General features: G+C 45.8%; 1 protein-coding gene across 1 annotated transcript in view; it reads right to left on the bottom strand.

Moving 5' to 3' along the window:
* The window catches only part of CDH23 (cadherin related 23), a 510,961-nt gene extending 500,900 nt beyond the window's left edge, over positions 1-10,061 (bottom strand). Inside the window, exon 1 of the mRNA XM_084634348.1 lies at positions 9,872-10,061. Within this exon, the coding sequence (XP_084490474.1) occupies positions 9,872-9,959 (88 nt within the window). The 5' untranslated portion in view covers positions 9,960-10,061. The remainder of the gene's footprint in view (positions 1-9,871) is intronic.
* Positions 10,062-25,976: the final 15,915 nt, after the last annotated feature.

Genomic DNA, 25,976 nt, shown 5'->3' on the forward strand with positions numbered 1-25,976 from the left:
TTCTCAACACTTTCTAACCCATATTTAAACACTTAAGGCCAAATTCTGATCTTCAGTACACATGTACTATACTCCTGTCTTCTCTTAGAGAGGACAAGCCCCTCACTCTGGTCCCCAAACTTTGAATCTACCTTGCTACTCAAGCGTCTCTATAATGGGTTTGAGCCAAAACAATTAATCTCAACATCTTCAAACTTGGGAGAAGTTTGGATTCAAATCAGATTCCAGTTCTGAACTTCAAGCACCTCTTTCAGACATAAATGAAGGATGTCCCTTGACCTCTATCAATTCTATGGACATTTGTCTTAGTTAATGTTTGTCCAGAGCTCGATGATCATTGGGAAATCATCAAGTGCATTAAGACAAATACTTAAGATACTGCCAGGTTTAATCAGGGCAGAGCTAAATTTGGATCCCAAGTGATCCCACGGCACCTCAGGCCATGTCTATACTACAAACTTATGCCAGCATAGCTTTGTTGGCTAGCACACCCAGACCCACCTGAATTGCTATGCTAGCAAAACCCCAGCATAGGCACACCTATGCCAACAGAAGAGTGCTTTTGTTGGCATAGCTAACATTGCCTAGGGAACTAGTGTAGCTACATCGGCAGAACTCCTCTTTATGTTGGCACAGGCTGCATCAAAGGCCTAGTTTACACCTAAAACTTAGGTGACCTCACTACATTGCTGAAGGCTGTGAACAATTTCATGCTGTGTACACAACTTAGTTAGGTCAACCTAACCCCCACTATAAATGCAGCGAGGTTGACAAAAGAATTCTTCTATCAACCTAGCTACCAGCCCTCAGAGAGGTGGATTACCTACACTGACAGAGAGAACCCTTCCATTGACGTAGGATGCTACATACATACATGCCACGACTCTGCTGCTGCCGCCGCTGCAATGTAGACATACTCTATGCCAGCATAGTTATGCAGTGTAGACATGGCCTCATAATGAATCTCAATTCAGAGATTTGTGCATACTAAAACCATGCAACCATGACCAAGTCCAGCTGGGAATTGTGAGCTGTAGCTCACGAAAGCTTATGCTCAAATAAATTGGTTAGTCTCTAAGGTGCCACAAGTTCTCCTTTTTTTAAAAAACTGTTAGTCTTTGAATTAACCTCATGGGGAGAACATGTGGGACAGAACCTGTCAGCTTTGACAGAGCCAAAAAGTGGTCCAACTGAAAGACACCAGTTTCCCCATGTGACCTCTAATTGTGAATGCAAGCTGTGTTCCAAAAAGCACCAGCAAATTGCAGCTTGCAAACATTCGCTAGTATCTACAGACTGCAAACACATTTGGATTCAAGTTGACAAGAAACTTGTGCAAAGTTTGTACAAACCACTGCTGCTGCATAAATGCAGGTCCAGCTCCAAGCAAGATCAATTCTATGAATGGAATGTTTCTCACACCTCTACTATGTATCTGTCACAGCTCCCTGATCAAATCCTTGCCCCATTATACTACTGTTGCATCAGAGCCCTAGCTCTTACTCACACTCACACTTTCCTCCCCCCTTTCCTCCAGTAACTTGTGGCTCTTTTGCAACACAAACGGTTCACTTTTTGTCACAATTTGCCAGTAGCTCCTCCTGCTCAGGAATCTACCACTAGTTTCTAGCTAGGTGTTTAAAATAAATACATTTTACAGAAAAGTAAACCAAAGTTTTAAAAAAAATTACATTGGCATGAGCAATGCACAAATCATAATTCCTGAAAATAACAGATTGCAGAGCGGGGTAATCAGAAGTAAATTGATATTGATAAATAAGCTTTTCTTCCTCGCAGTAGGTGGTTTATTTTAATCTAATGAGTTTTAGATTTTCTGAGCTTTCAGATTCCATGATGAAGAGCCATCTGCACTGGAATTACAGAGCGCTTTGAAATATTGTAATTTTATGGCTCATTTTGTCAGGACTCTTGAAAATGAGAATTGTTCCCAGTGAAGAATTTTGCCCTCTTTCTCCACCCCCCACCTCCAACCCCATGGTGGTGGGGGGGGGGGAAACAAAAAAACAAAAACAAAACTTCCCTTGTTAAATAAATATGGGCCAACATATCTGTAGACATTTGGTGGAGGTGCAAGGCACAGGGATGCGAGAGAAGGGAGCATGAATATGGCCAGTGTGTTTTGGGAGGCAAGAATACAACAATTTTTTTGTGAACGCCACGGCGGGGCGGGGGGATGCTTAATATACAGAGTCTCGTCTCCCATCTATGTACCCGTCACCACAACATCTCTCTCCCTTGGATAGCAAGACAAGGCAAGCAATTTCACAGAAGAATTGGGATCTCCTGGTTACCCCATGGGCTGAATGGCCAAGATACACCCGCTTCTAAAATTATCACAACATGGCTGAGGACTAGGGAAGAAAGGAGGGAAAGAATAGTTGATCCAGGAGGTGATACTGCAATAAGTCCCCTCCTGAACTGTATCTGGCAAAACAGAGCCACAGCAATCTACCCTTAAATCTTACAACAAAGCACACCCCAAGATCTATATCCCAAACAGAGTCAGAGCAAGTAGCTATGACAGATAGTCCAAGGAATCATAGGAGAAAAAGCACATTTGAAAACCTTCCATGAAATCAACTCCCTCTCCTTCCCTCCTGACTAGGGTGACCAGATGGCCCATTTTTAAAGGGACAGTCCCATATTAAAGCCTTCCTGCAGGTGTCCCAACTTTTCTTAAAAATGGCTAAATTGTCCCGTATTTTCTGTCTTCTCCCTCCCCCCACACAAACACACACACATCAGTACTGGTGGGCTCTGCTGCCGGCTGGATCCCTGCTCACCAGCCGCCCATCCACCAGCAGTTGGGTGGGGCGGTGGGGGGGGGAGGAATCCAGTGGCCGACGATGGGGGAGGGTGTGCAAAGCTGGTGGCAGGGAAAATCTTCAACATGCAGGGCCGGCTGCTCCTCTTGGTGACTGCGGGCAGGAGCCAGCAGGTTGTGTGTCACCTCTGCTGCCCACCAATTGGCCCTTTACGTGCTTCCCCTCTCACTGTCCTCTCCCTGCTTTGCCCCTTCACCCCCGACCCCTCTACTTCACCATATCCCGCCCCAGCAGGGCGCGTCCCGCTCCCAGCGCTGAGCGGAGAACCAGCCCCTGGTCGGAGCGCTCAGCTCACGGACAGCCTGGCCAGCAGGCTCCTTCCTTCTCCCACTGCCTCTGGCTAAGCCAGTGCCCCAGGAAAGCCCAAAACCCCCCAGCCCAGGGCACTGGCTAGCAGGAGCCCAGCACTGTGTGGGGCTTTGGCGCATTCAGGGCTGGCCTGGGGAAGCCTCTTTGCCCCTCAGCTAAGCTCTGGAGTGTGTGTGTGGGGGGGGAAGCAATTTCCAGCCTGTTCACGCCCCAACTCTGCAGGCTCCACAGCGGCCCCCAGGCAGGGGCATAACACCCTCTTCACCACCACCCCCTGGCTCCTGCCCCAGGGAGCACAGGGCTGCTCTGTTCTCTAGGCACCCTCCTCTGCTGACCCACCTCTCTGGCCCAGTTTGCTGAAGCCCCTACAGTCAGGTTCCCTGGGCCCTGGTACACAATGCATCCTTAGGGTTTAGGGCTTAACCCCTTCCTGCCCACTCTGTAGCTGGGCGACAAGAGAAGGCTGGGTTATGTTGGTGGCCAGCAGCAGCCTGGAGGTGTTAGCTGCCTTTCTACACTGTGCAGGCAGGAAAGGACAAGCTGCTTCAAGCCACAGGAGAGGGTCGGGGGGGGGGGGGGGAGGGGAAGAGATGAGTTCTGCAAAGACACAGGCGAGGTCGTCCCTCCTCCTGCTGCTGCTGCGGCTCAAAGCTCCTCCCTTCCCTTCCGCACAGTGCCGAAAGGCCGTTGCTGGCCACATTCTGGTGTGAACCCTGGCAGAAATCTCGGGAGGGGTCATGTGACCTGGCATGCCGCCCCCGCCCAGCGTGTTGACTTGGGAAGGCACGGTGGCAGGTACCGGAGAGGCAGGTTTGTCCCAGGGGCTCAGCCAGTCATGGAGGGTGGAGAGGGCTGGGTAGGGAGGGTCGAGTCAGTTGGTCACCCCCTGCCTCCCCATATAAGAGAGGTGTATGGTAGCGTGTGTTTGTCACCCCTCCCGGTGTGATCCCTAAAGCCTTAAAGATAAGGTGGCAAATAAAAAGAATCCAGCTACACAGTATTTCTTTTTAATAGGGGCTCGGTCAACTTGGTGTTAATTTGAACATCTGTACTGCATAGTTCTGATTCATTGCCACTGAACTCACTCGAATATGAGTAATTTTACCAGGTGTCCCATATTCAGCATAGGAAAACGTGGTCACCCTACTTCTGACCAGTGCACTAAAGTGGGCAGGGGGAAAACATACATTTGCACTTTTCCCCTGCCCATCTTGGCAGAAGAGAAAGGGGAAAAGAGGGTGTGCTCAGTATAATCTGCAGTGTATGACCTCCTGCTTCAATGATGGGCATGCAATCGACTGCAACACTGTACTAACACTGAGAAGCACAGTGTCTGTTCAGAAAGCCATTTTTCCTGTAACACTCAGTTGCCAAATGTAAGATTCATCTCCTTCCCCCCACCCCACCCCCCATTTACAATGCGAGACTGAGGGAGGTAAGAAAGATCCACCTCCTTGCTGGGCTAGGGGCTGCTAATAGGCATCCATTCAGCCATATTGGATATTATTACTGCTATTTATTATTTGTACCGTGGTAGTGGCTAGAGACCCCACTCAGGGGTCTGAGCTGCACTGTGTCAGGCACTGTACATACACACACACACAAAACATGAAAAAAGAGCAACCCTGCCCCAGTATGTGGTGTACTGAGGACTGTTGGAACCATAAACTATCACTGTGAGAGCAGAGGTCGGGGGCGGGGGAGTCGGGGGGGGGCAGACAAGGGGAGGGGGACGGTCCTGGTCGTGCTTGCAGGCTATAGGGCCCCTGCAGAGTCAGTCTGTAAAGAACCATCTTCATGCCAGGTGGGGTGAGTTGTGCCTCACAGCCTAGGGAGCAGCCAGTTTTCCCTCTGCTTGTGGGTTTTTGTGCGATTTGAATTCTAAGAAGTAAGTGTGTCATGTTACAACCTTCCAGCAAGAGTATTCCTGTTTTTCATCTCTGTCTTTGTGTGTATGCTGTGAACACAAACACAATACACAGAGGGAAAGGAGATCAATTCCTTGGGTAAAGTCCAAAGTTGCCTGCACAGTGTCTCTGCTTTTGATTTGCTAATTACCATCTAATTCCACTGTCATTAGCAATCACCCTCCACTTGGGAGGCCACACTCTCTCCGGAAGGCAAACATTTCCTTCAGGCGACACAGAAGATGAACACACACATGAAGTCAGTGTGTGCGGTTTGAGTCGGTTTGTGTTTTGAATGGCGGGCGGACTCTACTCAGCAGAGGGGGCTGTATTTAAAACACACAAATATGGCAGCAGCACAGTGCCCATGAGGTGCAAACCGCTTCAGGAAAGGCTAGGCATTTGAGGCCTGATCCAGATCCAAAGGCTGCTGAAGTCAATGGGAGACTCTCCAGGCTCTTAGAGCTTAAATCTGCTCTGATAAAAGTCAATGGGAGTTTCATTATTTACCTCACAGACAGCAGGATCCAACCCGACCTGAACAGCAGTTTGTAAGGACATGGATTCCCCCTCCTGCTCTGAACTGGATACTTACACACATTGCATGTAGTCCAAACTCACCTCTTCCTGGGCTTTGGCTTCACTACAGTGTCACACACTTGGTTGCATGTGTAAACCAAGCTCATTGCACACACCATCGGCTTTTTGCATCCCTCCATTCCCTCCACCCCGCTCCATAAGCTCCCTGTGGGTCACTCTCCTATCCCTCTCTATCCCTCAGGGACTTTCTGCGGCCCCTCCCCAGCATCTGTGCCTTCCCATTCACTCATCTGCCACTCTGTCTGCGCCATGTGCCTCCATGCCACTGTCCCTCACTCCCCCCACCATCCATCCCTGGGCTCTGCGTACACCCACAATTCCCCATAGCGCTCAAATTGTTTTACAAATGAGGTCAGTATCATCATCCCCTTTCACAGCTGGGGAAATGGAGGCACAACCGTGACTCCGATTTCAAGTCCCAGTCCAGTGTCCTACCCACTAGGTCACACAGACTTCAGCCTAATTTCTTCCCTATACTTAGCTGTGCCTAGCATTTTCCCTGCAGGACTTCTCTGTTCCAGACCCTACAGCCTTTCCTCTTATACCCTGGTGGGACCTAACAAGATCCACCTGCTAGTGTGACTCATCAGTAATTACGCTGAACTTTCATGCTGCTCTCCAGCAGCGATCATCAGAATGATTCAAAGAGGAGCCCTGAATGCTCATATATTGGCCGAGAATCTGCCACCCTGTGGCAGTGTATTTGTACATACACATATCCTGCACGGAAGCTTTCCAGGATGGGAAATTCTGGCTACTCACAACAATTTATTTTGCAACTTTCAAAGGCATCCCCAGAGGAGACTTGATTCAGAGGCAGCAGCTTCACTTTTTATGTACTGAATAAGAATGTCGTCTTAGTTTCAAATGCACATGAGTCAGATCACTAATCGCTCAGGATTGTAGTCTGTAGGTTACTGGCCTGAGGTGCAGCACTGGAAGAGCAGCAGGGAGCTGCAGGCCAGGATTGCTGTGCATTGACAGCACTGTGTGGGGTGAATTTGTTCTGCGCTTGCCTAGAGCAGTGTTCCTCAACCTTTTCGATACCAGGGGCCAGCTTGCTGCCGTCCTAAACTGTGTCAGGGAGATCTCAGGGACTGGCACCAGACATCGAGAAACACTAGCCTGGAGTACATCTTTCTGTTGTTTCGGCCCAAACACTTAACATTTCCCCTCTCCCAGCAAAAAGAAAAGCCTCTTCTATTTTCCTTAAGTTGTGCTTTCCCCTGTGAAGAATTCTGGATGCAAAAGCTAAACACAGCAAGTTTAGTAAAAAAGCTTACTGATTTAAAAGCTGGACATTCACAAATATCAGAAATCAAGCTATATTTTAAAGCCCTTCCAAATTTCTGTTCCTCCCTGCCCACCCCAAATACCCAGACTCCATCTAAAATCCATTTCAGTATCCGTATATGAACCAGACACATGCAAATGATGCAGTGGGATGAACTCCACGGATTTCATCATTCTTTTCCATCTCTAACTACTCCAGTTCCAGTTTTGGTGTTTGCAATAAACAACCGGTGTGGCTATTGTCCATTCCCGCAACTGTGGAGCAGGGGGCTGAAAGGGCAAATCTCAAAAAAACCCCAAAGGGTGCTCCAGAAGCACAGGTCGCTCTAAGCAGTCTCAGCTGCAAAAGCTTTCGACCCTTTTTTCTCTTCATCCAAATCAAGAGAGTGTCCTTGCTGATTTTGCACAAAGCTCACTTAACTCCCAGGGAGAGACACTTTTCTGCTACAGACCTTTCCAAGGCCCACTAGCTGTTCAAGCTAATGAAACTGACACTTTGCCTGAGATAGTAGCACTGTGGGCACGCTGCGGCTAATCACCTGCTTGTTGAAACCTTTTAGAAATGTGGGTAGTAAGAGGAAGGGAAGAAGGGGCTACTTAGAACAGTCAGATCAAAACTTACACCTCATTTGCTCAAAGGAGGATAGATACAAAATGAAAAACAAAATACCTACTATGAAACAAACTATTTTGCAACTTATTAGATGTTCAGTAGTTAACAGCCACAACAAACACACACATGCAAATATTCCTGATCAGTTGCTGAGGTCCCATTAAGCTGTCCAGTCATTTTTTCCCCATGTTTCCTTTCCCGTCATTACAATTTACCAAGATTTATGTATAAAATATTATTTTTCCTTCCTCCTCAGCCTCATTCCTTCATTTATGATACTCTCAGGTGAGACTACAATTCACTTCTCAGAAGCGGTGGTGATGTCATACCCTCAGACTGTGATGAGGAATGGGGCAAATCAATGTGGATTAAAAACAGAACACCTGAAACTTCAGCCTTTGTTGAGATTTGAAGGCCATTGGGTAGCTTTTCACTACATTCCTGGCTCTGTCCTTCCAATCAAAAGAAAAGCTATTCTTGTTTCTGTTCAATTCTTCAGGTTCAAGAGGAGATTTTGATAGTCTGCATGAACGTCGGAGCCTTCGGGTGCTTGCCCAAGAGGAGTCTCAGATGCTGCGTTATTTCCATTGCCTTGTCTGATCAGCTTTGGACATCCAATAAGCAATGCAAAGGACTACCCAAGTCCTAACCCCATATACAATGGGTCCAGTATGAAACTTGGGATCATTTGTGTTTTTTAAAAAGAGGGACAGCCTTCTTCTTCACTTGTTCCAGACCCCTGGTCAGGAATTGGGAGAGGATCTGCACAAGATCATGTTACAACACCAGCCTCTGGATAATCAGAAAGGAAGGGGGGACGGGAGAAGAATAGAGAAAAACAAACACAAACACTAAGAGAGAAGTGGTGGTGTGGGGAGAGAGGAGAATTACCACTTCCTCAATCCTTTGCTTTAGCTGAGTCCCATCTCTTGTCTGCCCATTATATCTGGACTGTAGGTCCTTAGAGCAGGAATCTTGACCCTGTGTTTGAGAAGCCCCTAGCACGTGTTGGATGCTAAATAAACAAAAATGGGGAAATAAATACAGGTCATGGACCAGGATCCCATTGTGCTAGGTGCTGTACAAACATGTTTGAAGTTAAGCATGGGTCTGCATGTTTGCAAGGCCAGGGCCTAAACACACAAAGTAGCATTATTACAGTAGTTGCCACTAGTTCAGTGAAGGGAATTTTACAGGAGAAAAATTCCAGTGGCTGTTGTGAACAATTGGGGTCAGTTTGCCCAACAAGCATAAAAGGACATGTAATCAGAGAGCAGTGATGATGTCAAGACATATGTTGTCCCTGAACATATATGCTCATGACAATAGCAGCAGCAACAGCTGGGACTCTTTATGTTCTAAAGAAAGAGAAAGGCACAGCCACGGATCAAGCAAATCTTGTATCCTAAACTATTTAAATTTAAAAGGGATCTGTGTTTAAAGTCATCTGCCCAGAGGGCAGCCAATACATTTAAAAAACTTGACATATTAAATCAATTTTAAGATATACAGTTCTCAGGACTCCTTTGAGGCCATGGCTGGCCGGGGCGGGGGGGGCAATACACAAAACATCTGATTGCTTTTATTTTTTTAAAAAAGCAATATACATGAAGTGTAGTGTTGTGGAGCAATCTTACCCTTTAATGGGATTCCCATGAGCAGAAAGGTGGCCGAATACAAGCGGTGCCTTGGGTCCCTTGTTAACCAATTGAACACAGCTCTCCCCCAAATCATTCAGGGCTAGTGACATGTAGGGCAAATCCAACAAGCCCCACAGTTATTCTCAGAGCTGTGTGAGAACCAGAATTTCCATTTCATGGGAAATTCCATGTTTTTGAAATTTGTTTTAATTCCAAATAGGAATGAAACATCAAATTTTGACATTTCCCACAAAATGATTTTTTTGGGGGAAAAATCATTGAAAACAAACCATTTCATTACAATAAAAACATTTCATTTCAATGTTGTCTTTATTTTATATTATAATGGGTAACAACATTTAAAAATGAAAAAGTCATTTCAACTTTTTTTTTCCTTTTAATGGTTCCAGAATGGAATGTTCTGATACTTTTTTCTAAACAAAATTTCTTCTAAACCAACGCATTCCCACAGGCTGCCTCCCACATGCCCCCTTCTGTCCAGAGGTGACACTGCAGCATCTTGCCTCAGTTTCCCTCTCTCACAAGACTCCACCTCACAGTCCAATGGTAATTAAAACTCTCCCCTTCTGAGGTTTAATTTACTTAGTCCTTACACTCTTTCCCTCCAGGTCCCAGCCCCAGTTTAGTGCATCTCCCCCATACTTGAGTCAGGAGACCTCCAGTCCTCCTTCTCAGAGCTGGTTTCAGTTCCTTTCCTCCATGTAGGAGCTAGTCCTGCTCCCCACAGCATGCACCGACAGCTGTTTCCTCAGCCCAGCTGCAGCTTGTCAGGCTTCTGTCCTGTGTTGAACATCTGGTCCCACCTAGCTAGAGTCTCCTTGGCTTCTACTCTGGCCCCTTTTAAATCCCACACCCAACACAGGTGTAGTGGGGCAGGGATAATTAGATAGGGCTGCCTGACCCAAGGCCTCCTTAAAGGAGCAGGACACACTGTTACTTAGCAGAACATTTTGATTAGATGAATCAGCATTTTGTGACGGAAAAACGTTCCACTGGAAAATTTTCAGCCAGCTGTAGTTACTCATTACACTATGCTGCCTTCATAGCCTCCTTGTTACTGGGCAACATGTCAGGTGGGATCTGTTGGGAAGGAACAGAGCAAGTGACATCCTCTGCCAGAATAACTGAGGAACAGAGCAGATGACAGGGAGCTACGGGCCCTGACATTTCACCCCATTTTACACTAGGAGTGAAATCTAGGCCGCTCTCTGACACACATGATCTCTCAAGCTGTACCTGCAGCACTACTAGAGAGCAGGTCCTCCAAACCTCCCCATATCCTAATTTTGAGGACCCCAGATCCAAAGCGCCTTCTTCCCCTCAAATACAGTTATGGTTCCAGATCAGAAACAACTGATTTACATGGGCCTGAAAACTCATGAAATCTGCAGCATCGCTAAGGCGTGGTGAGGAGCACCAGCACCAGACAAATTGGAAGCAGATGGGGATAAGGGGAGAGATAAGAGGAATGTGAGAGAAAGAGAAAGGGATTCTCCTCTCCACTTAACTTGGGACTTCTCTGAAGAGTCTGAATCTGTCATTTTGCATTGAGAAATCTGTGTCTAACTACGTAACTGGAGAGTTTACATGGGATGCTGCGTTGTGCCAGAGAACCCAAGAGTTAGACGGGGAAATCCCCAGGCACTGCACACAGTTTGGAGTTCAGCTACAGTGTCCCTTCTTTATTGTTCAGCACCAGACTCCCAAGGAGTCTTGGTAGAGCTAATTAATGCAATGGCCTTTACCCATCTCTGGGCTCTCGTCCTCAGTATCCACAGAGCAAACTCTAAGTTGCTGTTTTTTCCTCTGATAGCTCAGTTGTTAATCTAACACAGGCCTTAAATTGTTTCACGTCTCTTAGTTCGTCTCATCAACCAGGCTGCCTCAGCCCACTACCTTCTTGCTTCATATTTAGGAAGAATAAAAAATGTACACTGTCAAGAATTCTGGTTATTTTTTAATTGAATGTTAATAACTAAACTGTTTTTCCTCAGCCATGTTTAAAATGGCAATTAAGCACGCTCTACTAATTATTTGTATTACGGTAGCACCTAGGACCCCTTGACATGGACCTGGACCCCATTGTGCTGGGTGCTGTACAAACACAGAGCAAAGAGACAAAGAGCCCCCATGAGTTTACCATCTAAATTAGGCCTGAACTCCACTGTACCCAAATGGGAGGGTAACACATTTTGACTGGCCAGCATGAACAGAGACCAAATTGTGTTACAAGAGTTTGTCAAAACAATGCTCTTGAGACTAGAGGACACTCTAACAAAAGCTCCTACCCGGGTCCCCATCCGACTAAGAACAAACTAACCAAATAGTGAGAGCCACTGTTCTTATATAATTTGGGGCCATCCACACTGGCCAGACATATCACGCTGGTCAGAAAAGGATTTGTTTTCCACTGAAGGACTTCAGTGAAAGATTATTTTTGTTTGTTTTGGTCCTTTGTTTGTTTGTTTCTAATTTAAAAAAAAAACAACCTGAAAACCCAATAATTTTTGATAAACTCATCTGTAAAAAATTGCTTTGTTAAAAAAGCCATTTTCCATTTCAATGTTGTATTTTATTCATTTTAAGATACCCCCAACTCTTGTTAGCTATAAAGCAGTTCTGCCTGGTTATAATTTTTCTAAACTGTTCTTAGGAACCACTGCAGATGAGGTCTAATTCAAACCCTTGCTCCTGTGGTACATTCACATTCCTGACCCTTACTCTTTTTTGGACGTTCAGCCTTCTTCCTTTTTTTACTAGCAGCCTTTCCCTGCTTCCTGCCTGGCATCCAAAATCAAAACCAGGAGTCATTTGGCCTTTGATTTGCAAAGTCGTGGATGCAAGAAAATTTACATGACAACAACATTTGTCAAAATCAAAACCACTGTGTCATTTCTTCTGTAATCACTATGCATCCTCCCCTTCAACTTGGTCTCTGTCATCTACTCAAGTGGCAGCCTTGCTCACCTCAATTCTCACTCCAGAAGAAACGTGCACTCCCAATAGCAAATATATGGCAGCAAATATATATGTAAAAAACACAATGTTAAGTAATAAGAAATGCAAACACATACTCCAGCAATCAGAGCAGCTGATTTCTTGGCATGCAGAGCAGTTCTCACACTGACATTTCCACTAAGTTATTGCTCTTGTACTTCCTAAGCATCCCTTCCACTCACCAATATGTCACTGTTGCTCAGTGGTGGCCCAGGCAGCTTGCTGCAGCCTTGGGACAGGTGTGTTCTTCCTAGTCTCTGTCCCTTTCCTGAAGACTTTCACTAAGCAGGTATTACTGGAACTGGGCATATCAATCACTAGATATGCCAGATTCTAGACTGTCCTCTTCCTCATGCACATCCCAGATACTTCAGTTTGCCTTCTCGTATTTCACAGCTGACTATTATGGGCCTGATTCGCCAGTCTCTCTGCACCTAGTATAGCCATTTACAACTGTGCAAAGTGGGTGTAAGACTCTCCCAAATCAGAATTTGGTTCTCATACCGGCAGTAGTGTTTTACACCCGCATGGCACAGGAAGGATTGAGGGTGGCACTTACCCTGTCTCACTAGGACAGACTTCTTTACTTAGCCTTTATCATTATAATGAAAATCCCCAGGAAAAGCTCACAGTTAAAAATAAAAATCTATAGCTATGTCTTTTGGCACCCAACCAGGGATCCTGAGTCCTGGGAAAACACTGGCCTTTATAGGACCTCTGTTTCAGTGAATCAACTATCTGATGTCTTTCTAAAGGAGAAAAGAAGTTGTCTCATGCAACAGTAACAATAGATTGATGGTTCCATTACTACCACTGCCTGAGGGCAGTACTCCTTTCCTTTTCCTTTTCTACACTGCAATTTAAAACTTCTCCAGGTGCTTTAATGGCTTCATCTTTGTCATGGTGATCTCAAGGCAAGAAGAAATACTCTTCTTTGTCTTGTGATCATTTTGGTCTTCCTGAATTTTTCATGTGATGGTACAGCTATGCTGGGTGCGTCTACAAATAATGATAGCTCCACTTCAGTAAGACCCTGTGGCACGAAGCAGCTCTTCGTGGAAACTCCGCTCCTGGCAGAGAACACCACATTAAAGAGGTGATTATGAGCCCTCAGAACTGGAATACCCTCCAAGAGTCTACATACCACACAGCTTTCAAACAGGTCTCCATTCAGATATCCTTTCATGGCTGACCTCTTGCCAGACCCTGCTTCTCTCTCAAATATTAATTATTATTAGTAAGTACTTATGTTATGGTAGTGCCCACAGATTCAGAGGAGGAGCAAGACCCCATTGTGCTGCACAAACAAAGAAGAGATAATCCCCGTCCTGGAGAATTTACAGTCTAAAGATACAAACAAGCAAAGGATGGAGGATGTGGATACAACATATAAGCAAAAATAGAATCATAGACATTTTGAACTGAAAGGAATTTTGAGAGGTCAGCCTGTCCAGCCCCCTGCCCTGAGGCAGGACTAAGTACATTTGGATCATCCCTGACAGTTGTTTGTCTAACCTGTTCTTTAAAAACTCCAAATGATGGGGATTCCACAGCCTCGTTTGGAAGTCTATTCCAGAACTTAATTATCCTTATAGTTAGAAAGTTTTTTCCAACTATCTAACCACAATCTACCTCACTGTAGATTAAACCCATTACTTCTTGTCCTATCTTCAGTGGACGCAGAGAACAATCAATCACTGTCTTCTTTATAAACAGCCGTTAACATATTTGAAGACTGCTATCAGGTTCCCCCTCCACTCCCCCCACCCATAGCCTTCTTTTCTCAAGACTAAACATGCCCAGTTCTTTTTAAATCTTTCCTCATGGGTCAGGTTTTCTAAATCTTTTATCGTTTTTGTCGCTCTCCTCTGGACTCTCTCCACTTTGTCGATATCTTTCTTAAAGTGTGGCTTCCAGAACTGGACACAGTACTCCAGCCATGGCTTCACCAGTGCCAAATAGAGCAGGACAGTTCCTGCCTGTCTTATAGATGACACACTTGTTAATACACCCCAGAATGATATTAGCCTTTTTCGCAACTGCATCACATTGTTGGCTGATATTCAGTGTGTGAACCGCTATACTGCAGTACTGCTACCTAGCCACTTATTCCCTATTTCGTAGTTGTGCATTTTTCTCCCCTTCTTAATTGTAGTACTTTGCAATTTTCTTTATTGAATTTCATCTTGTTGGTTTCAGACCATTTCTCCAGTCTGTCAAGATAATTTTGAATTCTAATCCTGTCCTCCACAGAGCTTGCAACCCTCCCATTTGGGACTTATCTGCAAATTTTAAGGACACTTTATATTCCATTATCCAAGTCATTAATGAAAATATTGACTAGTAGTGGACACTGGACAGACCCATGGGGACCCCATTAGATACAGCCTCCCAGTCTGAAAGTGAATCATTGATAAATATTTTTTGAGTATGCTCTTTCAACCAGTTATGCACCCAGCTTTGGGTAATTTCACTAGTTTGCATACTTATGAGAATGTTAAGAGAATGTCATATGGGATGGTGTCAAAAGCCTTACTAAAATAAAGATATACCACGACTGTGGCTTCCCTACTATGCGTAGGCTGTCAACCCTGTCAAATAAGGAAAGTAGGTTGGTTTGGCATGACTTATTCTTAATAAATCCATGTTGGCTATTACTTATTACCCTACTGTGCTCACAAATTGATCGTTTCTATTTTGATTTGTTAGTATGTTAACCTATTAATTCAAATTCACTCCCCCCACTCAAAAAAAAAATACTCCAAACAAACAGGAACCATCCAAGGTCCTGATCCTGTCATGAGTTCCATGCAGGCAGAAGGCCACTTCGTGGTTCTCATTGCAGAATCAGGGCCCAAATGTATACACAATGAGAGCCTCTCTCTTGGTCCTCGTCCATCTTCGTTTTTATCTTTGCCCTCCATTGTCCAGCTTAGATTGTCCTCAGGACAGAGTCTGTCTGTAAATCATCATGCACCCCTCAGGCACTATAGAAATAATAAATATTAACCTTTTTGTACAGGAGAAATTGACACGGGAACTAGTGGTAGGTTAAGCAATAAAATCCAGTTACCAAACTAGCCTTGCAAAGAGCCTTCCCTCCGTATGGCTTATTCTTTTTTTAAACAGACCCGCTCGCGCGATCTGGCGGGGTCACCCACTGGTTTGCGCTAGGGGAAGAGTGATGCCGGTTTGATGCCGCTCCTACACGCAGCGCCCCATTAGCACCCCCGAGCTGAAGAAAGGGACCCGAACCACCCCCTGCGTCCAACACACGCACGCCAGGACACAGACGAGCCTGCAACAGGTAGCCACCCCTACAGCTAGTTCAAGCGCAGGACAGGCAGCAAGGCGCTACGGGATCCCTGGTCTGTAAGTCGAGGCTTCCCCGTGTGGTGTTTGGAGGCCGAGCCGCCGGGACTGAACGTGCCCCCAAGCTGCCTGCGGTGCGAGCGAACCCCGCCCGCCCGGCGAGGGGCTGTGCAGCGCCGGGCCCCGGGGACACTCCGCTCGGCCAGCTGACAGCACATGGCTCGCCCCCTTCCCCTGCCCTGCGGCTCGCCGGTTCAGCTCGTCAGAGCCGGGAGCCCAGCGGAGCGGGCAAAGATTTCCCCTGCTCTGGCACGGCGGGAAACCGAGGCGCTGGCCAGAGACACCCCGTGTGTGGACAGACAGGCGGTGTCTGTGCTGTGATCCCTCGCCAGAGCGGGGGTGTTACTACGCACAGCCTCTGCATTGCCAACGTTGTGAATGAACCCGGCACCTGAAGAGCGATGCGCATCCATGGCACCATATACACAAGATTCAGCTTGTCCTTGGGGGGAAGCGGGTTTCTTCTGCCCATTACCTAGAAGGACCGCATGCATAAGGGGGGGAGGGAGGAGGAATGCCAGGCCCTCTAATCCCTATCCAAACTCATGCAGCTCTCCGGCGTGGCACCAGACTGGCACACCCCGCACGCCGCGATATCGATCGTGCCCATAGCGATAGCTGCATTTGGAAGGTAGCTACAAGTTGTCAGAAACTTACAACCATTGAGGGATGCCCCATCTCAGCATACTGCCGGGGCACCAGGGCACCGGAAGGGCTGGGGGGGGGCGGTTAACAGATATTTTTAAATGATCACAGGCACAGAAATTAAATAGGGGCAACCCCTCCGGAAATTGCCCCGGGGCAATTTGACAGGGAGAATTAAAAAAAAAAAGTTTCCTCGCAAAACAGAAGAGAAACGAGATGGGGGCGGGGGAGACAGTGGGGAATTAGTTTAGATTGTTGCTTTCACTGTGTATTTAAAATATTGATCTTCCAAGCTAGGCTGGCTGCCTCCCTCCCACCCCGCACCAAAACACAGCGCAACACAAAGACACGAAATGAGGGGGTTTGTCTCTTCACAGAACGGCTGAGGGATGCGATCCAGAGAAACAGGCTGCGCGGTAACAAGTGTTTCTCCGGCTGCTCCGGATTAGACATGATCACACCGACAGCCACCGAGTGGAGGACGAGACAGAGGCTGTAAAACTTTGCCTTACCTGACGCCCGGGAGCGCACCGCGTCTAGGGACCGCTTGCTCTGTAGCGACGCGGGAGGAGGCTCACTCTGCCCCTTCGGGGGCTACAAGGGTGGAAATTCTTCCCTCCTCCGGGCTAACGAGTCCCTTGCAAAGGATGGAAAGTTCAGGGCCGGCAGGGAGAGAACCGTCATCAACTCCAGCTCGGAGCCCTTCCCCGCCACTTCCAGCCCGTTTCCATTGCCCACCAACGACAGCGTCTCCGCTGCGCGTACGGAACGTTCACACGGCTTGATTCGGAGCAAGCCAAGCCGCGGCAGAGCGATGCCCTCACAGCCCAACGCACCCTGGAGGAGTCCTGCTGTAGCCCAGCCCCTCGCTGACTGCTCCGTCCGAGGCCATGGCGTCCGTGGGCAACTTTAGCTTCTTTCTCTCCCCCTTAGGTCCGTTTACACTGCTTCCCTCTGCGAAAGCCGCGGAGCAGAGGGCGGGGGTGCTGCGGGGGCAGCGCCATCAGGGACTCCCGGGGATTCGACCGCACCCCGGCTCTGGAAACAATAGGAGTAAACTGAGCCCCTCGGATGCAAACGAGAGAGGGGGTGGGGGGCGAATGAGTGCAGGCAGCGCAGCTGCTGCTGATCCCTTTGCAAGGAGGCAGCGCCTCAGTGCCAGGCAATGAATATTTCAGCGCGCGTTAAACTGCCCTCCGCTGATGTCATGGTAGTTGCTGCTTTGGTGACTCTACAAATCCCCCAGAGAGGAAGCCGAGCGGAGCGCAGAAACCAGACTCAGGTGCAGCGGCGGCGGCGGCGGCTGCTGTTTGCCAGTGAGTTCCCCGCCTCTCCGAGCCTCCCCTCGCAAGGAGAAGGACGCAGCGCGGGCTGTCTCCCCTCTCACTCACTCACTGGGCGGCGGCGGCTTTTTACCTGCCCAGGGAGCAGGAATGGAGCTATTTAAATAAGGCTGCTCGCTGTAAAGCGACCGTCCCTTCCTCGAGCCCCTGGCCGCTCTGGGAGTTTGCAGGACGACGGAGGCAGCTGGCAGAGCAAAGCCCTGAGACTAACCCAGGTACCCAAGGGGCAGGTGCGGATCCCTCCAGAGGCCGGGGTAAAGCCAGAGCAACGCCATCAGTGCCACGCGGGCTACTCCGGGTTTACACGGCTGTAAGGGGGAGCAGGCTCTGGCCCAAAGCACCTGGCCATACGTGCAGTTGGTAAACGGGGCTGAAGAATCCCCCTAACATGTCTTGGGAGAAGTAAAGAGACGAGCTGCCGCTGCCTTTCTGGTGGGGTTCAAAGTTCACATTTTAGCGGGGAGGGGAGCTACATGTATGAAATTCAACCTTGCCTCGCATCAACCTCTATTCTCAGCCGTACTCCGCTTCTCTTCAGTGTGACCCCCCTTCCCGCTAGAACACTTTAGTCACTCTGGTGTCTGAAGAGTACAAGCAAAATTTCCCCAGGTCTTGGATATTTTTTTTTAAGCCCTATACACTGATTTAAAAAAAAACATCAGCTTCTAGAGTCATTTCCTATTTCCTTGGCTCCTTCTCCCTCAATCAGCTGTCTCCATTAAACTACCATGTTTGAATAGAAATTTGGTTTTTCAATTATGGAGGCTGGAAAATGTAAAGCATCCAACATTTTTTTAAAAAAAAATAATTAGGGTTGGCCTCTGGCTGAGAGCTCAGCATTTAAAACAAAAACCGCCTAGAAAAGGGCTAGGTTTTGTTAGCAGCATAAACTGCATTGGAAAACAATTATCTCTAACACTCCACCACTCTTCTTTCTATAATTCTAAACTAGTCATTGTGCATGAAGGTAAAGTTGGTCTTGGCCTTTATACTATTATCTATTTATAAGCCCTGCTCCAACCATAATATTAAAAGCAAATGAAAGTGGGCATAGAATGACTTGGATTATTGGGACTGACATGAATCAGAGATGAACATGAAATAGAAGATCCTGGCATGGATTGGCATCACTTAGCATACAGTGGCATGCAGTTGGAATGTTGCAAGAGTACAGTTCACCTCCTCCTTGCTCTCTGGTGCCTGAGGTTCTGGCTTCTATAGGCAATGCCTCCCCCCTTTGTGACAGGCTGTTATTTCTATCTGGCCTGTTACTGGCACTTTGAGTTTGGCATCTGACTTCCACTAAGGAAGAGGGCAGTTAAATCTTCTCTGCACCTGTTTTGCTCCATGAATGCCACAAAGACAGTTATTTCCAGTAACTCTCAATACAAGTAATGGAGAGAGATTTAGTTTTACATTTAATGACAAGTTACTCCCTTAATGATGCTAAATTGCATCCACTAAACATGGCTTGTCTGAGGACTAGCCAAATATACAGTAAAACCATCTCAATCAATGTGTTTTCTTGCATGTTGGCAGAGCGAGGATACAATGTGACAACAGGATTTTCAGTCTGCTTGCACATAGGACCAAATTTAAATCACACAAGCAAAAGCAACAGGTGACTAAAGGGAAGCTGGAAGGAGCATTTCCGGATGCAATTAATGCAGCCGTGGACTCATTTGTTTCCCATGGTAAGGTCTCTAATCACTTAAGTGCAACCTTCCCCACTCCATGCTGACAATACACTTCCATCCTAATGCACAACAGCTAGGCCTGCTATTAACTCTTTGTTGCCTCTTTTATTCCAGTACTGAATTCTCACACCTTGAAGCTCTACTAACACACTTCAGTCTGAACCTTTAATGTCCTCACTGCACTAGCCCTGAGTTTCTTTTCAGTAGAGACTGTCAACTCAATCCCTTTGACCCCACACTTGGGCTCATGAGAGGCTCAAGAATCATGGAAGCAAACCTGGAATAGCATAGCCTTTTAGTTAAATTCAGAAGAATTCTAACTTTCCTTTCTTAAAAAGGATGTCCTAATTTTTCAAAAGTGAATAGTGATTTTGGGGGGCCCAGCTTGAAGACAACTGATTTTCACAAAGCAATGAGCACCAACCCACCTTTCAGGTGTCTCAAGTGGAGCACCCAATAAACCCTAGTAATTTTTGTAAATCTACATCGGTATTCAGCTTTATACTGTTACAGAATTCTTCCTGGATGCTTTGTTACTCAAACACACCCTCACCCTTTAAGAACATCTTTGGATGAGTGACTCATACAGATGATTGAAGTCGGTCTGGTAGCATTGATTAATCCTAGGACTCTCCTGAACATCTGTGGACAATTATATCATTACCAAACTATGTGGTGTTTATTGATTTGGAGTGGACAAATAGCTACTGTGGTCTAAACTGATGTGAGTAAATAATTTTGCCTGTAAGCAATTTGAACTGAAGGTGAAAGGTTAGACTAGAGCCTTCATTTGCTACAACATGGAGATCTTTTTAATTAAGCATTTTGAATAATCATGCTTTTCAAAAGCACAAAATAATGGTGCATCTGACTAGAAGTAATCAACTATTTACTCTCTGACATCCACAAGCCAGTTTGATTTTGGCAATCTGCATATCACAAAGCCCCCCCGAGAACTGTAAATGAAGTAAGAGTTTGCTTGACACCAACAACCATTCAAACAGGTCTGGTATAAAATATCAAAGGTGATTCACTTAGATAATCTCTAACTGTGCAGTCTAGCCTTCACAGTGCATGTGTGAAATACCTGCTCCAGTAGGGAAACCACACAAGCCATTGTTTACAATGGCCTCAGGTTATCCTGCTTCTCTGCTGTGATGCAGCTTTTGGCTCCACAGGTTCTTGAAGGCTCAGACTCTGTGGCCAGTGTTATTAGTTCAAGTGAAGGAGAAGTGAACAGGGGAGCCTATATATAACCTTCCATTTTCAGACTCCTTCTGAGTCCAGTGTTGTACCTTAGAGCAAGCCACACTGTAAATCTAAGCTTCTCTCTGTTGCCAGACCTGTTAGACCTTGAATTACAAAACCAGCATTATAAAACACCCTCACAAGAGCAGTTGTCTGCAGCAAGAAAGTTCCTCTTTGCACCAATGGTAAGGAGTGGTGACAGGGTTGGACAAGACTTCCTGGCTCATCCCATCCAGTTTCCTTCCTCCCTCGTGATCTTCCCCTACAGTGATAACTATACAATCATCTAATCCATTTTAATGGGCAAAACAAACACCATTGATCTAGCCCCAATCAGTGGTTTCAGGGTTTAAATACTTACAGTATCACACTGGGGAAACTCTATACCTTGGGGAGATGGATTACCTCTGCTGATGGGACAGCCCCTCCCATTGCTGTAGCAAGTAGCTACACTGAAGCACCACTGTAGTGTTTCAAGTGTAGACTAGGCCTAAAAGCGGCTATAGGAGCACTGGGCAAGCTGAATGGGATGGAGATTGTCCCCTCTTCTCTTAGATATGGGGAAAGTAAAGGGTATTTGTATTATTCACCCCTCCCCCCGCCCCCATCAACCTTCTTTGTGCTTGGCTTGGAGCACAAATGTAGCGTTGGAGGCAGTAGTAGTCGTCACTCCCTTGGTAGAAGGAGATGTACTGCAACAGCAGATTATAACCATGCACTGCAGGGAGGAGCAGGAGATTTGTCATAGGGAGAACTGCCCATCTTGGATTGGAGTAATGTTATGATGTTCATGCGTCATTTAGTGTTCAGCAGGTGGAAGAGTCCCTTACTCCAGAAGTGATGCTGCTGACAAGTGGTCACTCAAAGCCTGCACTAGGATTGGACCAAGAGAGAAGCATCTGCTTGCCCTTAATGTTGGAAGGTGGAGACTCTGCTTGTGAAAGGGGCCGGGCATGCACAGAACCAGGGAGGAGTTTAATTCACTTGGAATAAACAGAAATGCCCACTAATAATGAATATAGTGAGGTTCTTTTAGGCCTCGCTGATACTTACTTTAATATACATAAACTGCATGCTGGATTGTGTCTCTCTCCTGCACCCTTCACATGTTGCTTGTTCTCTTAGGTTAGGAGCTCTTTGGGGCAGGAGTGGTCCAGCCCTTAACACGAGGTAAGTGCTGCTGGAATATACAAATAAACAGTACAGATAGATTTCAGTCACATCAATAGAACACAGACAAATAATTAAAGTAGAGAACAGCAAGAGACAAAATAATCAAGAAAAAAAATGCACACAAAGCTATTTGCAGACCAGGCTCAGGATTGGCCATTTGCAGTCATTCTGACTTCACACAGATGATGGCTCACTTAATGACTCGCCATGATAAATTCAGGCCAGTGTTTCTATTTAAAGTGCAGCTCTCTCACACTTAAGAATCATTGTCCTATTCCTCTCGTTCGTATTCTACAGCACCACAGAGCACCATTCACCATATAACCTTGACTGGCTTGTTTCAGGTCATATACACACCAGTTTGCAGAGCTGTGGTCTGTTTAAGCCAGCCAGCAGGTCTTTCTTTTTTTTTTTTTTTTTTTTAAACTATCCTCCAAAGTCAGTGGTTCCCAAACTTTCTCCTAAGGTGACCCGCCAACTGCATTTTGTTGTGACCCATGCAGGGTACAATTTGAGGGAGGGTGCATCTCCGAGGCAGTGTCGTCCTTCTCCACCAGTGGCCTCTTCCTTGCCCCATCAAAAGGCCATCAATCACCTGCAGCAGCACCCTCCACCCTGGCATCGCAACCCAAATCCCAGCCAGCTGTGGTGGGGAGGCCCGAGGAGAAGGGGTATTGGATAGCAAGCCCACCCATACTCACAGTGCAGTGACAGAGGGACTGAGCCCAGATCCCTGCTCTGCGCATTCCGACCAGGCGTACAGAGTCACGGTGCCAATTAAGTTTGGCACCAGATCACAGCACCACTCATTCAAAATTGGCCAGGCTGCCCCTCCATGACGATGTGGTAATGTGACCCCATGCACAGGTTGCAGTGGCTGGGTTAGGGACTCTGGCCCAGGCCTGTGAGATGGGTGCTGCTGCTGTGGGGTGAGTGCAGGGCAGGTTTGCTCTCCAACTTCCCCCAAGGCTTCTCCTCCACACTGGCCAACAATCCATCTAGAAACTTTCCCAAACGGTGGGTCGCAATCCACCACTGGGTTGTGGGAACACTATCCTAAGGAACTCCACAATACTGTGGTATGACTAAATATTGCATCATATGCACAGCTCCTTTACCTTGTTTTTCTGCAACTCTTCTTTTGCTAAACAGCCTAACATTGGGATTTTGTTAAAAATGCATTGCTATGTATAAAAGCATATTCAGACCAACTATATCTCCAGACTCCATCACTGTAACCAAGGTGATTGTATGGGCCCAAGTTGAAATAGTTATCCATGGTTCAGATCCCACCATGAACCCTAAATTAATTCTTCATATTGTCTGAGGAAAATGGGGGGGAGAGGAATTTTGGCATTATTCTTGCAAATCAGACTGATTTGCTTTGTTGATGTTCATGAGCTCTGGTTTGAAGAAAACAAAGGTGTTGTGAATGTTATAATGAAAAAATGTCCACCAGAATATTTGTGGAGGATGTGCCATCATGGCCATTTTGAAAAATTCTTTATTATTGGCATGAGAGAGACACTGAAATTATGGAATATTTGTAAAAAAATTTGCAAATAAAAAAAGAAGAGATGCCATCTGGTCGTGTCATTCAAACAGGGAACAGAAACTATACCATGAAACTTAGGTGACCAGTCTTACAGTGCAAATAAGCAAAGCAGCGAGCACAAGCTACAGCCAAGGGTACAGGGGGATATACCGGAACCTTCCAGATGTCCCACCTCATTCTGGACTCTGGTAGCAATGGTCCCAGTAGCTTCCCCTCAGTATGGAGAAGAGCAGCAGCTAATAAAAACCTTCACAGCCTCCTGAAATCACTCAGTCAACCCTGAAATTTGAACTCTAATTTTTTTCTCATTTGCTGTCTAGGCATTGAAGTTGGTTCTCGCCCATTTCATATCGCCTCTCTCCTACCATTGCAACGCTTCAGCTGTCCAAACTCATTATCCCTGCTTCTCATCCTTCTTCCTGCCATAAAATGTGGTATCATAGTCTGTATTTACCAGGAGGAATATATTAAAGAAAACAGCTACAAATACAAACATGCTCCCACACAGCTGGAGTTCCAACTTTATCTTCCTTGTTTCCGGACATCCTGTCTGGAATCCTGTGCAGCACACAGAGACATATAATTGCTGAAAAACACTGCAACTACACTTTTCCTTTATTCTTCTTACCTCGCTTCTGCCCACCCGTTTCTCTTACTCCAACAATCCCTTACTCACCCACTCTCCAACCCAGAGCACTCACCTCCCCATCCCCCCCAAAAATGTTTTTGTTTAATCAATAAAACCTATGAAACTAAAGCCATGAAACTAAGGACACCTGTCATGCCTTGCCATTTCCCTGATCCTTTTGCTTGTATGGTATAGCCCTTTCCCCTACCTTTCATCTGTATTTATCTTTTTAAACTGTAAACATTTCAGGGACTGTCTCTTCCTATGTGTTTTACTGCACCCAGCACAAAGGGGGTCTTGGTCCTGATTCAGGCTTTTAGGCACTACTGAAATACAAACAACAACACTTCATAAGCAACCAGTTAGTAAAGAAAAGCCATAGGTGAAAATGTATATGAATGAACTATTTGAAAAGGAGCAGAGAAAAGAGCTAAACTGATCAGTTAATTATTTGCTATTAATAATTCCACCATCTGTAATCATCATAATCCCTCATTTTGGTGACAAAGGGAGGGCATTGCCCTCAGCAACATGGAATTAAGCATCATTTCATGCTTCTACACAAATGGTCATTAACCCATTCAGGTTCATCAGAACTATCATTTGAAGACCACACAGGGCACCAGAAAGCTACTTCCAACTTGTCAAGCAAAGCACAGAACTGGCATTACCCAGTAGAAAAGCCGATAGATCAAAATCCACAGAAATTCCCAGCATTAATGCTATTCTTCATTCAACAGCACTTTAAAATGGGGATAGCATGTGCGAGATGGCATCTTTCCCAACCCAGCTCCAGCCCCTCATGTCTGGGACAACCCATTTAATACAATCAAGTCAGGTTCACTAAATGCTGTGAACGACTTTGCATTGAACTTGTTTGATTTGGTAGTCCATGCAACATATCTGAATGTTATGGTTGACAGTGACCCATTCTTCCTGCGTGAAATGAATTTCTAGGTTAATTTTATGCAGCATTTTAAGACCAGTATTAGAATCATGCTATTTATTTGGGAAATTATAAATGAATGAGGCAAAGAAGAAGCCTGTGCAAAGTTAAGGGATAGTCCACTCTGGTGATTAAAGAGATGGAGTATATATTCCTTATATATAAGCTGATCTTTCTGCACTGAAAAAGATCATATTTTTATTCTTTAGGAAAATAACTATCTTTAAAATTTTATAAAGTATCCATTGTGAAAATTACACATATTTAAACATAATGGAAAGACTAAAGGCTGGGTACACAAAAGACCTTCGTGCTGGGATATCTATCTATTCTCATGGACCCCATAATTCTTGGGCAGCGATTGGATGGCTTGCATTCTACAGATGGTACAATCTGCATTGCACTGCTTTAGGGATCCCTCAGAGTCTCTTGATAACAGGAGTTAGATGTTTTGGAATGTGCCTCATTATCAGTAATAGAGCATGATGTCATGCAACCAGAGGCATAGAGACGTTAACTGCCTGGGAATAAACATTAGGACAGGAGTTCTAGGCCCCCATGGGATGTGCTTGCAGGTACAGCTCAGAACATTCTGCCACTGCAGACCCAAAAGCATAACTTTACTCCAAAGACTGAAGGGTGTTTGTCCAAGTAAACAGTGGAGAACATTTGGCTAACTTCAGTTTATCTAAATTGAAGAGAAGCTGAAGGAATAATCTTTGTTTACACTCTAATTTAGATTATAATAGCTCCATTTTAGCAATTTATCACATTTTTTCTGGTTTGTACAGCGTTCTTTACATTAGATACATTCATTTCCATAGAGCTAAAGAAATTTCCTAGGTTTAAAAGCGTCTATTTCTCATACACTAACACATGAGGGGTTAAAGAACATTATGTCCAGCATAATTTTACTCCAATCCAAGTAGCTAGAGACTTTTTTCTCTAGCCTCTGAAATAGCAGTTGTACTAATTTCATATAAAGGGGAGTGTTAGGAGATTGACAGAAAGGCAACTATTCAATTATTCAAAGTCTCAAGTGAGGAAGGAGTTATGGGCAGGGAAAGGCAGAGTTGGAGTCCAAGTCCCTTTATTTGGATCTGGATGGCAGCAATCTGGAGCCATTGCTCCAGTTTAGATTAG

The sequence above is a fragment of the Lepidochelys olivacea genome (assembly GCF_965140295.1).
Source record: "Lepidochelys olivacea isolate rLepOli2 genome assembly, chromosome: 7".
NCBI classification, from domain to species: Eukaryota; Metazoa; Chordata; order Testudines; family Cheloniidae; genus Lepidochelys; species Lepidochelys olivacea.